Source organism: Dama dama, chromosome 28, assembly GCF_033118175.1.
Source record: "Dama dama isolate Ldn47 chromosome 28, ASM3311817v1, whole genome shotgun sequence".
NCBI classification, from domain to species: domain Eukaryota; kingdom Metazoa; phylum Chordata; class Mammalia; order Artiodactyla; family Cervidae; genus Dama; species Dama dama.
In genome coordinates this window covers 25052372-25066254 of record NC_083708.1, presented here as the reverse complement: position 1 = coordinate 25066254, position 13883 = coordinate 25052372, and the positions used below count along the sequence as shown (strand labels likewise).

Below are 13883 nucleotides of genomic sequence, written 5' to 3'. Positions count from 1 at the left end.
CCCGAAGCACAACTCCCAAGAAAGCCCTGCCTGAATTTCTTGTCAATTTCTTGAAGTTTCTAGGTCAATTCCTCGTGAATTTCTATGAAGTTCTGGAATGTCAGACTATAAACTACAGGAGCCCGCATTTACCTGTGTGTGAAGAATGAGATAAAGCCCACTATTTTGATCTAGCTGGCGCTGTCAATAATAACAACAAAAGGTAAAAACAGGTGTGAAGTTCTGGTTGATATTTTGAGCCTTATCGCCTAAAATGATCATGGTTGAAAATGCATACCCAAAGCATCAAATATAGTCTGTGTAGAAAACAGCTCTAGAAATGTTCCTTCTCGTAAAACCTACGAATTTTTTAAAACTTTTTTTTTTAAAGACATCATTATACACTCGATGCACTTTATGTTACTGGCTTCAGGGAGAAGACGTTCAGAATCTGTCAACAAATTCATTCGGCCTCCCGGGGAGAGCGCGAACGTGATGTCATCGCGACGCGGGCCGCGAGCCGGCGTTGTGGCGGAAGTCCTGCGTCATTACCACCGAGACGCACGGGGACGGGCGACTGCCGTCGCCGCCGGCTGCTCTTCCGTGTCGCGTCCTTGCGCGCCCCCGCGTGGCAGTCAGCGTGAAGGCCAGCCTCTGGCTTTTGCGCCTCCGGTCGCCCTGGATCCGCGCTGTGCCCAGCTCCCTGCCCGGCCCAGCGCCAGACGAGGGGCGACACCTCGAGGTAAAATCTAGGAGGTGCAGGAGGCTAACTCTGCAAGAGGCCCTGTCCTCCCGGAGAAGCCTCTCAGCGGCGCAGAAGAGCGGGTGCGATGATGGAGGAGCAGAAATGCGATTTAGGAAAGTCGTGTGCCCGCTCTGAGGCAGCGGTGGCTGCCCAACCCGCCGGGTCCCCAGGGGAGGCCCCCACGGTCGCCGCAGAGTCCCCGGAGCTCGCGAACTACAGTAGCAAGTGCGTGTTCTGCCGGATCGCGGCGCACCAGGAACCCGGCACCGAACTCCTACACTGTGAGGTGGGCTGCGACGCGCGCCCGGGCGTGGGTGGGATCCGGAGCGCCCCGGGGGGCTCCGCTTAGGGGGGGCTCCGCTTAGAGGGGCCTCGCCGGCGTGGATCGGGTGGGGACGGTCCTGCGTAAATGGAGCTGGGGGAAGCTGGGTGTCCTCGAGATACAGACAGGCTTGTTTCTCTAGGCGCCGGGACTGCCGCCAGCCTCGTTTACTGTTCTAAGGGGAGAAAAGGCAGAGAGAAAACCTCTCTCCGCAGCTGCCGAGGTGGTCGGTAGACAATAGTGACCTCTGATTTTATTAAAGGAACCTCCCGCTACCCCACCTCCCCACCCGACTTTTCTAGACACTGCCTTTACATTCTTTAAATACTGATACTGAAAACAAACTAGTAGAAAATAGATAATGGTGATTGTGAAAAGCCCATTTGTTAGATCGACTGAAAATAGGTTGGCAGAACTGGTCCGTGGTCACGCTATTAGTTAATAGATTCCGATTTCCACTAAAGAGTCCAGTTCCTTAGAAATGTTATTATCAGTTGGGATATGTGGAAATTTTCAGAGCATTTAGACTCTGCTTAGATATTTTAAAACAGATACCGGGTAGGCACTTTCGTCTACCAGCTTGACTCGCCTTTAGAGAAACAGTCATTTGAAAGAGTCATCTCCAAAGATTCTGGGCGGTGTTTTTGTTTTGTAGTAATCATTCATTTGTTAAAAGTAAATTGAATTCCTTCTAAGCACTGTTGGAGATTCAGTGGTGAACAAGGTAAATAAAAGCTAGTAGTCCCTGTTTACATTTTATAATCTAAAGGGTGGAGTCAGTACAGACAGAAGAGGCAGCTGATAGTACTCCGTGCTACGGTGAGATGGTTTTACCGCCTGCAGTATTTTGCAAGGCCCGTGGGAGGGGCACCTGACCAGATCTGAAGGGTTAGGGAAGACCTTCCAGAGGAAGTGAGACATGAAAAAATAAGTATGGTCAGGTGAGGAGGAGGAGAGAAGAATGTCTTCGGTCAAGAGAACTTTCCGCGGTTTGGTCTCTGCCACAGGCGAATAGAAATTCAATCTAACTGGAGCATAGAGTTTGAAGGGGTGAGTGGTAAAAGATGAGGGTGGAGAGGTAAGCGAGGGCCAAGTTATTAAGGCTGTTGTACTTCATGTTAAGCAGTTTGGGCTTTATTTGCAGAGTGAAGGGAAGGAAACTCCACCGTTTATTGCTACTGTTCATGCTGGGTTGGAAGAAAGGGGTTGAGGAATTCCATGAAAACGTTTGATCTTTGAAAGATCATCTAGTACCCTGGGGGAGAATGATTTGGAGAGGACCAGGCTGGAGGCATGGAGATTGGTTATGAAGCTGTTGAGGTAATCCAGCCTGACGATGGCCTGACATAAGATGTAGTAATGGAGATGAAGAAAAGCAGATCAATTTAGGAATAATTAGGAGTCTGACAATGCTGAGGTCTGCATCTCTAACCCAGATGATAGGAACTGCCAGCTTATAGGTGGAAATTGAAAAGAGGGAAATTAACAAGATCACCTAGGACATATTTGTAGAGTAGGGAAGGGATCCCTGCACAGAACTCTAAAGAACACTACCACCATAAGAGAGGTGGAGGATGAAGACCTGGAAAGGGGACAGAGATACAGAGGGGAAACTAGGAAAGCGAAGAGAAAGGAATTTGTTGAGAAGATAGGGATTGGTAGCAATATCCACCTTCCCTCATCCTCATATCTGGGTTGGATGACTCTCCTGTATGCATGCAGAGAGGCCAACTTAGATTAGAACTGGTTTTGTCCCCAGGGTGATGACCATTGACCTTCAGGAGAACAACTGCAGTGCAGTGATGGGGCAGAGGGCAGATGGTTGATAAAAACCCCGAGAGTCAATCTAAAACATTGAAGACAGCAAATACTTCTGAAGGAAGTTTGGCAGTTTTGGGGAGAAGGGCGAGTGGTAACTACGGGAGGAGGTGGAGTTAAGAGTAAGTTTTTTGAAACAAGGAAGTCTTTGGTGTGCTTAAATGCTGATGGGCAGGTGCCAATGGACAGAGGTTTAAACTGGCCTCAAGAGGTAGAGCTTTGTCCCTGGGAAAGAGGAAACTCAGTCACCCGTCCATTACTCAGTATTTACATGGGTGCTTTCTCTGTGCCAGACACTGCCGGAGGCATTGGGATACAGAAACAAATAAAAGGAGCAAAAACCCCCGTCCTCGTGGCCCTTACATTCTACTCACAGGAAATAGATAGTAAGCAACATAATAAATAAAATGCATAGTTTCTTAGATGGGGAACAACGAAAGAGAAAAGGGATGCAGTTTTAAACTTTTAGTAAGGAAATGCTTCACTAAGAAGGTGGCATTTGAGGACTTCCCTGGTAGTCCAGTGGTTAAGAATCCGCCTGCCAATGCAGGGCACACAGGTTTGGTCCCTGGTCGGGAACTAAGATCTCACGTGCCCTGGAACAACCGGGCCCCTGCTCCACAACTACTGGCTGGAGCCCATGTCTGCATGCCGCAACGGGAGATTCCATAGAACACAGCTGGGATCCTGTGTGCCACAGCTAAGATCTGATGCAGCCAAATCAATTTTTAAAAAAAATTTAAAAAAAAGAAGGTGTTATTTGAATAAAGCTCTGAAGAAGGAAAAGGAGCAAAGTATATGGTTTATTCTTTATAAAGTACAGCAATGTCATATAGAATGACAGATCCACAGTATATTTATGATATTAAAAGTATCATGTGGTGTCACTGGAGACCAGTTTGTCAGTTACCTAAAGCTTAGATGAGCAGTATGGATACTGATCACTTCATGGCAGATAGACGGGGAAACAGTGGAAACAGTGACAGACTTTATTTTGGGGGACTCCAAAATCTCTGCAGATGGTGACTGCAGCCATGAAATTAAAAGACGCTTACTCCTTGGGAGGAAAGTTGTGACCAACCTAGACAGCATATTAAAAAGCAGAGACCTTACTTTGCCAACAAAGGTCCATCTAGTCAAAGCTGTGGTTTTTCCAGTGGTCATGTATGGATGTGAGAATTGGACTGTGAAGAAGGCTGAGTGATGAAGAATTGATGCTTTTGAACTGTGGTGTTGAAGATTCTTAAGAGTCCCTTGGACTGCAAGGAGATCCAACCAGTCCATCCTAAAGGAGATCAGTCCTGAATATTCATTGGAAGGACTGATGCTGAAGCTGAAACTCCAGTACTTTGGCCATCTGATGCAAAGAACTGACTCTTTTGAAAAGACCCTGATGCTGGGAAAGATTGAAGGCGGGAGGAAAAGGGGACAACAGAGGATGCAATAGTTGGATGGCATCACCAATTCAGTGGACATGAGCTGGGTAAACTCCAGGAGTTGGTGATGGACAGGGAGGCCTGGCGTGCTGCAGTCCATGGGGTCGGACACGACTGAGCGGCTGAACTGAACTGAACTGATGGACACTGATAAGGAAGTTCATGATGCCTGTATTGCCTTTCATCATCATTCTTGTTGAAATCAAGATTATTAGGATGCATATGAGGCTCTTGTCCCAGTTGAATTTTAGTTCTTGGAGTGGAGAACTAATGAACAACAGTGCATTCTGTCAGTGTGTCTGAGGGAAACTATGATTATTGATACTGATTTTGTTTAGTTTTTACTTAATTTTTAGGTATAAGAAATTGAATAAGCTTATTTAGGGAATATAGATTTTTCTCTTGGAAAAGCCTGAAACTCAAATGTTAATAGGTTGAAAGACGCACTGTTTTGTTTCCTTTTTTCCTTACATTACTATGTAGAGTTTATAAAACAGAAAACTGATGCCATACATATCTTAGCACAATATACTGGAGTTTGTTTTCAATATTTTGAGTCTTTTTTAATGCTATAAAGTGGCAAATAAAAAAATTTTTTTGTAGAAAAAGTTTTAAAATGTAATCCCATGTAGTTGCTAGATGATGCTATAATTGAAGAAAATGTGACTTTGGAAAAAAACTAAATTTGAAAAAGAATTTATCAAACTTGCTATGATTCTGTAGTCAAACCTTTGAAAGTACATAGTAGGAGGAGAAAAACCTTAGGGTAGAGATGGAGAACTATATAATGAAATTTTAAAAATTCTGGGATTATAGTAATGAATTTAATAGCTTCATTCATAATTGTTTCCTTGAAATTGACTTTATATAAGTCTTTTTCTTCTCTGGGATAAATGAGTGTCTCATGAAGGAAACTAAAGCTTGTCTTTATGGACGTAATGCATAATCACAAAATTGCCCAATGGACATTAGTTGTAACGTAAGTACCATTTCCATATCAGACTGAGATTTATAATGTTTAACATATGCCACAACCGCATTAGGAAATTCTTTTTAAAAATTCACAAACAAATGACACATTTTTTTCCTTTAGAATGAAGACCTAGTTTGCTTCAAAGATATCAAGCCAGCAGCACCTCATCATTATCTTGTGGTGCCAAAGAAGCATTTTGAAAACTGCAAATATCTAAAGAAAGATCAAATAGAACTCAGTAAGTGAATGGTGGTATTCTTCATGGTCATATCATTTTGAACGGGCATCAGTGATGGCAGTGACAATTGAAACAGTTTAGCCAGGTATTGTGATAAAGGAGCATTGTGGCTTTTTAAACTTTCATTATGAAAAATTTCCAATATATGCACAATTAAAGAAAATATTTAGTATAATATTTATGTACTTATCATCCAACCTCAACATTTATTAACTCGAAGCCAGGCTCAGTAGTTGTGGCACACGGGCCTCGCTGCTCTGTGGCATGGGGGATCTTCCCAGATCATGGATCGAACCTATTTCTCCTGCGCTGGCAGGCAGACTCTTTACACCTGAGCCATCAGGGAAGCCCCTTAAGTATTTACTATTGTTTTTTTTTTAAGAGGGAGAAATGTGTTTATGCTTGCTTTTCTTTTTCTAATATTTCTTTTCTTCTTAAAAGCTTTTATAACTGTTGCAAATCAAATGTTACTAATTTTGAAGCAGCATAGTAGATGTTTGGGATTTCATTATATAATACTATTTTCACTGATCTTGTGTATATTTGAATATCTTCATAATAAACCTTTAAAAGTCCTTGCAATTAATTTTTTTTAGTCTTTAAAGTTGGGAAAATAATAAGCATATGGAAGAACTTAGTAGCAGTGTCAAGCCCTGTGACTATAATTGACTTTAATAGAACTTCACCTAATTATAGAATACATATTTTGTTATGAGCACATGTTCACCAAGATATATTCTGGACAATAAGTCTCAATACATTTTCAAATGATCAAAATCTTATATGTTGTCTGATGACAATGGAATTAAATTGAAGAAATAATAAAATCTAGAATAGTACTGAATATTTTTAAATTAACACACTTAAGTAACTTCTAAATAGTTCAAAAAGGACAATATTTTGAATTGATTAGTAATAAAAATATATATCAAAGGATTATAGAATGTAGCTAAAGTGCATAGAGTAAAATTTATAGCTTTAAGTGCTTATGTTAGAAAGGGAGGTATAAAACCAATGACCTGTTTTCAGTTTAGGACACTAGAAAGAGGCAAGCAAAATCAGATCAAAATAAGTATAAAGAAGGAAATAATAGAGTAGATATCAATGAAATAGGAAAGAGACAATTGGTTTTGCTTAATGTAGTTTGGATCTGATTTTAAGTGAATGTATAACATGATTGCATTGTCTTCTCAATGATCTATTTTTATCATTATAAAATGTTCCTTTCTAATCTCTGGAAATACTTCTTGTGTCTATTTTGTATGATATTGATTTAGATACTCCCAACTTTCTTACTTACTGTTTGCCTTGGGTATCTTTTTCTATCCTTGTGGTGGTGTTGTTTAGTCATTAAGTTGTATCCAACTCTTTTGAGACTCCATGGACTGTAGCCTGTCAGGCTTCTCTGTTCGTGGCATTTCCTGGGCAAGAATACTGGAGTGGCTTGCCATTTTCTTCTCTACAGGAGCTTTCCGACCCAAGGATGGAAGCTGTGTCCCCTGCACTGGCAGGCGGATTCTTTACCACTGAGCCGCCAGGGAAGCCCCTTCTATCCTTCACTTACAATAAATTGAATATGTATATTTAAAGATGTGACGATAGCAATGTTATTGCATCTGGCATTTTAAAAAAACAATGTAATGTGGAAATCTCTGTCTTTTAATTGGAGCATTTTGTTCAGAAACATTTAATATAACTATTGACATAGTTGGATTTAGGTCCACCATCTTGCCATTTGTTTTCTATTTGTCCCACTTGCTTTTTTGTTGCCCTGTTTCTTTCCTGCCTTTCTGTGGTTGATCAAACATACTTTTTTTAAAACATACTTTTAATATTCCACTTTAATTTATCTCCTGTCATTTTAGCCATTTTTCTTTGTATTTTTTTAAAGTAGTTGCTATAGAGAAATTAAAATACACATCCTGCAATTATAACAGCCTACTTAGAGTTAGCATTGTATCAGTTGTTGTCATTTATATTTCATCTATATACTTTATAATGCCATGTGACTGTTAAAATGATTAAATAGTCATATGTCCTTTAAAGAAATTAAAAGAAAAAACAGTCTTTTTTATTTATTCAAATCTTTGGCATCTTGGGGGTATTTTTTTTTTTTTCTCAAATTATACGTTCAAGAATAGTTTTATGTTGAAAGCAAAAGCAAGTTGAATAATCACACAGGTCTCCATATTGAACAAGAAACTAGGCAACACTCTTCTGAATATTTTCAGTTTAATTTGTCATCCAATTAAAATCTCGGGACTAGATTTATGGTGCTGAAAGTCCTTCTCTATCTTGTTATATGGACTGTAGCATGCTTCTACCATCTCTCTCTTATTTTAAATTCTTTTCATTGAAGTATAGTTGATTTTCAATATTGTGTTAGTTTCAGGAATACAGCATAGCGATTCAGTTATACATGTATGTATATATATTCTTTTTCAAATTCTTTTTCCTTACAGGTTACAACAAAATCCTGAGTATAGTTCCCTGTGTTAATACAGTAGGTCCTTGTTGGTTATCTGTTTTACATATAGTAGTGTATGTATGTTCATCCCAGTCTCCTAATTTAACCTTACCCCACCCCCTCGAATCTTGGGAGTCTTTTGAAAGAAAACAAGATACAGTCTGGCTTGAGCTTTTTTTTTTTGATAGACTGGTACTGACCTTGTCATGGAAGCCTTCCCACTCAAGCCTGACTTACGAGAAGGGAACTGATAGCAATGATTTTATAAGCCTCATTGTAACAACTATCCTCTGCAGATTCCCGCACTTCTTCCCTTTTTAAATGCTTGATTACACCATTCAGAAACAGAAGGGAATCTAAAGTTTGGCATTGTGCTCTGAAGATACTAGGTTGCCAAAAATGTTTTAATGGGGAAGCGTATCCCATCTGAAGACCCTTAATCACTGAGACTAAGATGCTAAGGCAGATGAGAGTTTGGAAGCCAAAACAAACCTTTATGCACAGCTGGGCTAGTATAAAGGGGTGTCATATCCCTAATTTGAGTTCAAAGACAAGCTCAAAGTTTTCTTGTCTTCTTAACTCAGACAGTTTTTGTGTAGATACTTGGTTTCCTTATGATTAGAATTAGACCACAGTAGGATCAGATGTCCTAAATAGTATCGCTTGATAATATCCCTCAAGAGCTGTTTAGAGTCAGCTCACGTGTGATAGTTTGTGATAGGTTGAACCTTCATTCAAGTGTTGATCAACAAACGTCTCAGTAACTTAGAGCTGTTGAAGAAGTCTTTAAATGTGTATCCATTTGATACGACTTTTTACTAGGATCTAAAAGTTCGGGTTAATAACTAGGTAATGAACTTAACGTCTCCTATAGCATAATGTAGTTTCTTTCCTGTTTTGCAGTTGAGAACATGGTAACTGCTGGAAAAGCCATTCTAGAAAGGAATAATTTCACTGACTTTGAAAATACAAGGTATGTATACTTGCAGATGGAAACCAATACATACAGTTGGTTTTATTCAAATGTTATTTCCTCAGGAAAATGAAAGTAGAGATGCAGAGTTCATGGTTTAAATGCAGTTTTCCTGAAAGTGAACATATTGTTCATTGGTAAATTTAATAAACAAAACTTCTTTTCACATCTCAACATCGTGTAATAATCACCACTTACAGTTTGGACAGACAAGTATATTCAAGCAGTGGGCAGGTAGAGTTAAGTTACTTAGTCTCCTTTGTTCAGTATGTGCATTCCTATAAAATTGTGTATAAATTGAATTTCCTTAGGGAAAAAATCTAACTTTTAGTATTCAAGAAACTTAAAGTGATGAGAAAGTTTTTTTAGTGATGGTAAGGAAATGACCACGTTATTCAGGAGAAAGCATGCCATCTACTGGTCATGTCTTAGAACTAAGGACCCCCTACTTTAATCAGTGTCCAGTGACTCAGCAGTTTTTAGGAGAATTAAAGATATGATAAGAACTGAAGTAAGACGTAATGCCAGCTCAGAAATCATGAGTTACACAGTGCCATGATATTCTGTGAAAGCTTTTCTTGATGAAGAGTTTATCTTACTGTGAACTTCAACATGAGAAAGAACTGGGTGAATACTCTGAAGTTCATGTAGAAAAACAGTGGAAGAGTTGTTTGAGTGGTAATCTGTCTACCTTAGGTAACCTGTTTTGGGTATCTTTAACATTTATGTGTTTTAACCTGAAAATATAGTTGTAAACCATGGTAGAACTAATCTGTCAGTTATCTTGTACTTTTGTGTTTCAGAATGGGTTTCCATGTGTCCCCCTTCTGTTCCATTTCCCACTTGCACCTTCATGTTCTGGCACCAGCTGATCAGCTGAGCTTCATGTCAAGATTGGTTTATAGAGTGAATTCCTATTGGTTTACCACAGTGAGTGTTAATGTTATGTTACGCTAGCAGCATACAAAAACATTTGTCCTTTTGGTTGTAGTTTTTCTTTTCTTGGCAACAGTAGACACTTACACCTCTTAGATTTGGTCATCTGTTTTAACATACTATTTGCACATATCCAAAATAATCCTTTTAATTTGGGGGACTTTCAAGGTCATCAAATCTGTAGGAAGAGACACCGTGGTGAAGTCTGAATTGTAAGCAGAGGAGATGATATAGAAGTTCGTGGCATTAATAGTTCTGAATTCTGGCTCCATTAGTTATTCAAGTGACCATGTGCAAGTTACTTAAACTTTTTAAGGCCCAAGTATTTTGTCTATACTGACTTACGGGTAATCATGCTTGCCTCCAGGGTTCAGAAGAGGATTGATGATTTAATTAACATGGTGCAGTGGTAAGGAGTCCGCCTGCCAATGCAGGTTCAATCCCTGGGTCAGGAAGATCCCGTGGAGAAGGAAATGGCAAGCCACTCCAGTATTCTCGCCTGGAAAATTCGGTTGACAGAGGAGCTAGGTGGGCTATATATATTCCATGGGGTTGCAAAGAGTTGGACACCACTGAGTGACTGAGCACACACACACACAAACACATACATGTGCAGAAGTGCTTAAAACTGTACCTTGCAGATAGTAAGGGCTCAGTAAATGCAGCCTCTATCATCATTAGCCTCTTTGTAGAAACAGAGGCAAGTAGCATCAGCTACTAAACCTGAAGTTGAAGCTGTGAGTCTCGAAAATTGCAGAATTCTGCTTTGCTAGAGCAACAGTATGATAGAATTCTACTGATTATAAGCTTGTAACCTGACAGTCAAACTTTGTTATTAAATGACTCTGTCTTTCCAGGGCCACTTGACTAGTAATTTACTGGTTTCTTATATGTCCATGATGATAAGGTGACCTGTAGCAGCTATATCTGAAAAACCATCAAATTACAAATTAAGTGATTACCATTAGTTAATATATATTATTATTATAGTCATATTACAGGAGAAATGAAAAAACATTTGATTTTTAGAAAATTCACATTTCAGACTTACTGTCTCTTTCTTCAGCTTGTCCAGATTATTTTCTTTAATTAAAAATATATTTAAGATGTACGTGTGTGCATGCTAAGTTGCCTCAGTCATGTCCCATTCTGTGTGACCCCATGGACTGTAACCTGCCAGGCTCCTCTGTCCATGGAATTTTCCAGGCAGGAATACTGGTGTGGATTGCCATGCCCTCCTCCAGTGGATCTTCCTGACCTAGGAATCGAACACCTGTCTATTACATCTCCTGCATTGGCAGATGAGTTCCTTACCTCTAGTGCCACCTGGGAAGCCAAGACGTATCTGTACTTCAGATTACAAAATGGGACATTTTGTAGGAAGCTGGTGTGGTCTCTCTAAAAGGTTGGTATGATAAAAAAGAGGTATTTTTTAAAATCTGTATTTCTAATTTTGTATACTATGTTTTATAATAAAAATAATTTAAATACATTTTTTATAACTTCTAAACTGTATTCCTTATAAGATTTTTTAGTTGGGAAAAAAAACGAATGAACAAAATTATGATATCTATTAATGGTTCATCCTGGGAATCCGAACTCTTCTTAAATATGGATATTAAGTATATATTATGAGACTTTGAAAAAATCAAAATAAAGATATTAACATTTATTCTTGAAATCTTATATAGTATTCCAGATATATAAGATGATTGAGTAAAATATCTGAAATAATATAACTAAAAGACCTTAGTTTTTATTCTTTTTTAAATAGATTTTTTTTTTTTTTAAGGATTTTAGGTTCACAGCAAAATTGAATGGAAAGTTCAGAGAGTTCTCATATATCCTGTGTCCCCAGATACTCACAATCTCTCCCACTATCAGCATCCTACCCCACAGTGATAAATTTGTTATAATCTGTGGAACTACATTGATACATCATTATCACTCAAAGTCCATAGTTTTTATTAGGGTTCATTCTTTGTGTAGTATATACTGTGGCTTTGGACAAGTGTATCATGACATATATCCATAGGTATATCTATATATCCATATATCCATGTAGTACCATGCAGAGTAGTTAAAGTGCCCTAAAAATCCTCTGTGCTCTGATCATTCATTTCTCCCTGCTGCTTAACCTCTGGTAACCACTGATTTTTTTTTTTTTTTTTTTTTGTAAGTCTCCAGTTTTGCCTTTTCCAGAATATCATATGGTTAGAATCATATTGTATGTAGCCTTTTCACTTCTTCCACTTAGTAAAATGCGTTTCAAGTTCCTCCATATATAGTTTACTTCTTGATTTTTAAAAAAGTAATTCTTATTGCGCTTTGGCTGTGCTGGGTCTTGGTTGCTACACGGGCTTTTCTCTAGTCGTGGCGAGTGGGAGGCACTCTCTTTGCTCCTTGCGGTGGCTTCTCTTTGTGGAGCACAGGCTCTGGGGTGCATGGGCTTCAGCAGTTGTGGCACATGGGCTCGGGAATTGCAGCTCCTGGGCTCTGGAAAGTAGGCTCAATGGTTGTGGTACACAGGCTCAGTTGCTCTACACCCTGTGGGATCCTCCCTGGCCAGGGATTGAACCCTTGTCCCCTGCATCCGCAGGCGGATTCTTTTACTGCTGAGCCACTAGGGAAGCCCCCCTAGTTTACTTTATAAAACTTTAGTGTTATATTTCTTTTTCTTTTTGAAACTTTCTGACAAATAGGCAATGTGGATACAAATCTGCCTATTTATATACAAAATATTAAATGAACACCTTTATTATAGTTTAAAAACAATTGAGAGTTTTTTGTAAGATTTTTAGGAAAAGAATATGCAGTATCAAGCTCTTCTGTTGTAGCTTATTATAATAGGAGTGCCAGTAAAATTATCTCATATAGGCTATGATAATTAGAATAAAGATATGTTATTTTTTTAATTACAGGCTGATCATTTGATTGAAAAACTAAGAACATGAAAATGTCAACAGTCGAAGATTTCCTAATCTTGGCTTAACATAGACTAATATTTTGGTCTCCTTGAAGTCTAATTACAATTGTAAGGATCACTGGGTTTTATGAGAAGCTATTACTGGGTAGCCTGAAATTGTTTCTTCATGTTTGTTTCCTGAAATATGTGATATGGTCATATAAATTCTTTGTCATTGACTTTGTTTTAATGGTTCATTGTCTAAGGTATAAGATACTGTAGATAAATCCCGTTAAAACAAATTCTGTTAATCAAGAAGGGCTCTGTATTTTTTTAAGAAATTCAAATATTTTTATTTTTCAGTCAGTTGTCAGTTATAATAGTGATTTATTTATGAAGAATAAACTGGTATAAAAGTACTTTATTGAAACCTTTGTTATATGAAGGAGACAAATTACTTATTGATTGTTCTGTAATTAATTTCAAAATAAAGAGTACCATACTACACAGTGATCTCTGATCTTGTATATGTTGTCACTTACAGATTTCAGATGCTGGTTTTCACTTCCTGAAACCTAGCATCTTTGTAATAAATTGATACTGAAAGCTATATAGTATATATAAAATAATTTTTCTCTAACAGTGAATTTGCTACAACATATCAATTTGGCTATCCAAGAGAATTCATTGTAATGGAATTTTACCTGTAAGTATATAAATGGGGAAGAAGCATGAAGTGGTTTTATTAAAATATTAAAAACTGGAGGAAGCTGGTACTTGATAGCTTGTTTACTATACCAAAGGAAAATTAGAATTAAAAAGTGATTAGACCTGTCTTTTATCATGAACAAGCCCTGACTTGAAAGTAGAGATGGATAGGCTTGGATGAGAAAATTTACTTTAATAATATATTAATGTTATTAATAAATCATTTCATGAGACATATTTCTTTAAGAATTGTCTTTTGGTGCTAATCTACACTAATTAGCAGCGAATGTGAATGAAAAATAAGCACTGAAAGCTAATCTTACATTGTGCAAGTGTATAATTGTACCATGTACATGAATATAAATGAACATAAGGTTTAAAGT

At 38.3% G+C, this 13883-nt stretch overlaps 1 protein-coding gene across 2 annotated transcripts; it reads left to right on the top strand.

The window, feature by feature from the left end:
• The first annotated feature begins 645 nt into the window (after positions 1-645).
• Positions 646-13305, top strand: HINT3 (histidine triad nucleotide binding protein 3). Of its 2 annotated transcripts, none has more exons than XM_061131520.1 (5): positions 646-1010; positions 5394-5511; positions 8882-8951; positions 9755-9881; positions 11068-11304. In XM_061131520.1, the coding sequence occupies exons 1-5, from the start codon at positions 810-812 to the stop codon at positions 11287-11289; spliced, it is 738 nt and encodes a 245-aa protein (XP_060987503.1). In that variant the 5' UTR covers positions 646-809; the 3' UTR covers positions 11290-11304. The 2 variants fall into 2 exon arrangements, with proteins under 2 accessions (XP_060987503.1, XP_060987504.1); XM_061131521.1 differs by lacking the exon at positions 11068-11304 and adding an exon at positions 12809-13305 and having other exon boundaries at positions 665-1010.
• The last annotated feature ends 578 nt before the right edge of the window (positions 13306-13883 follow it).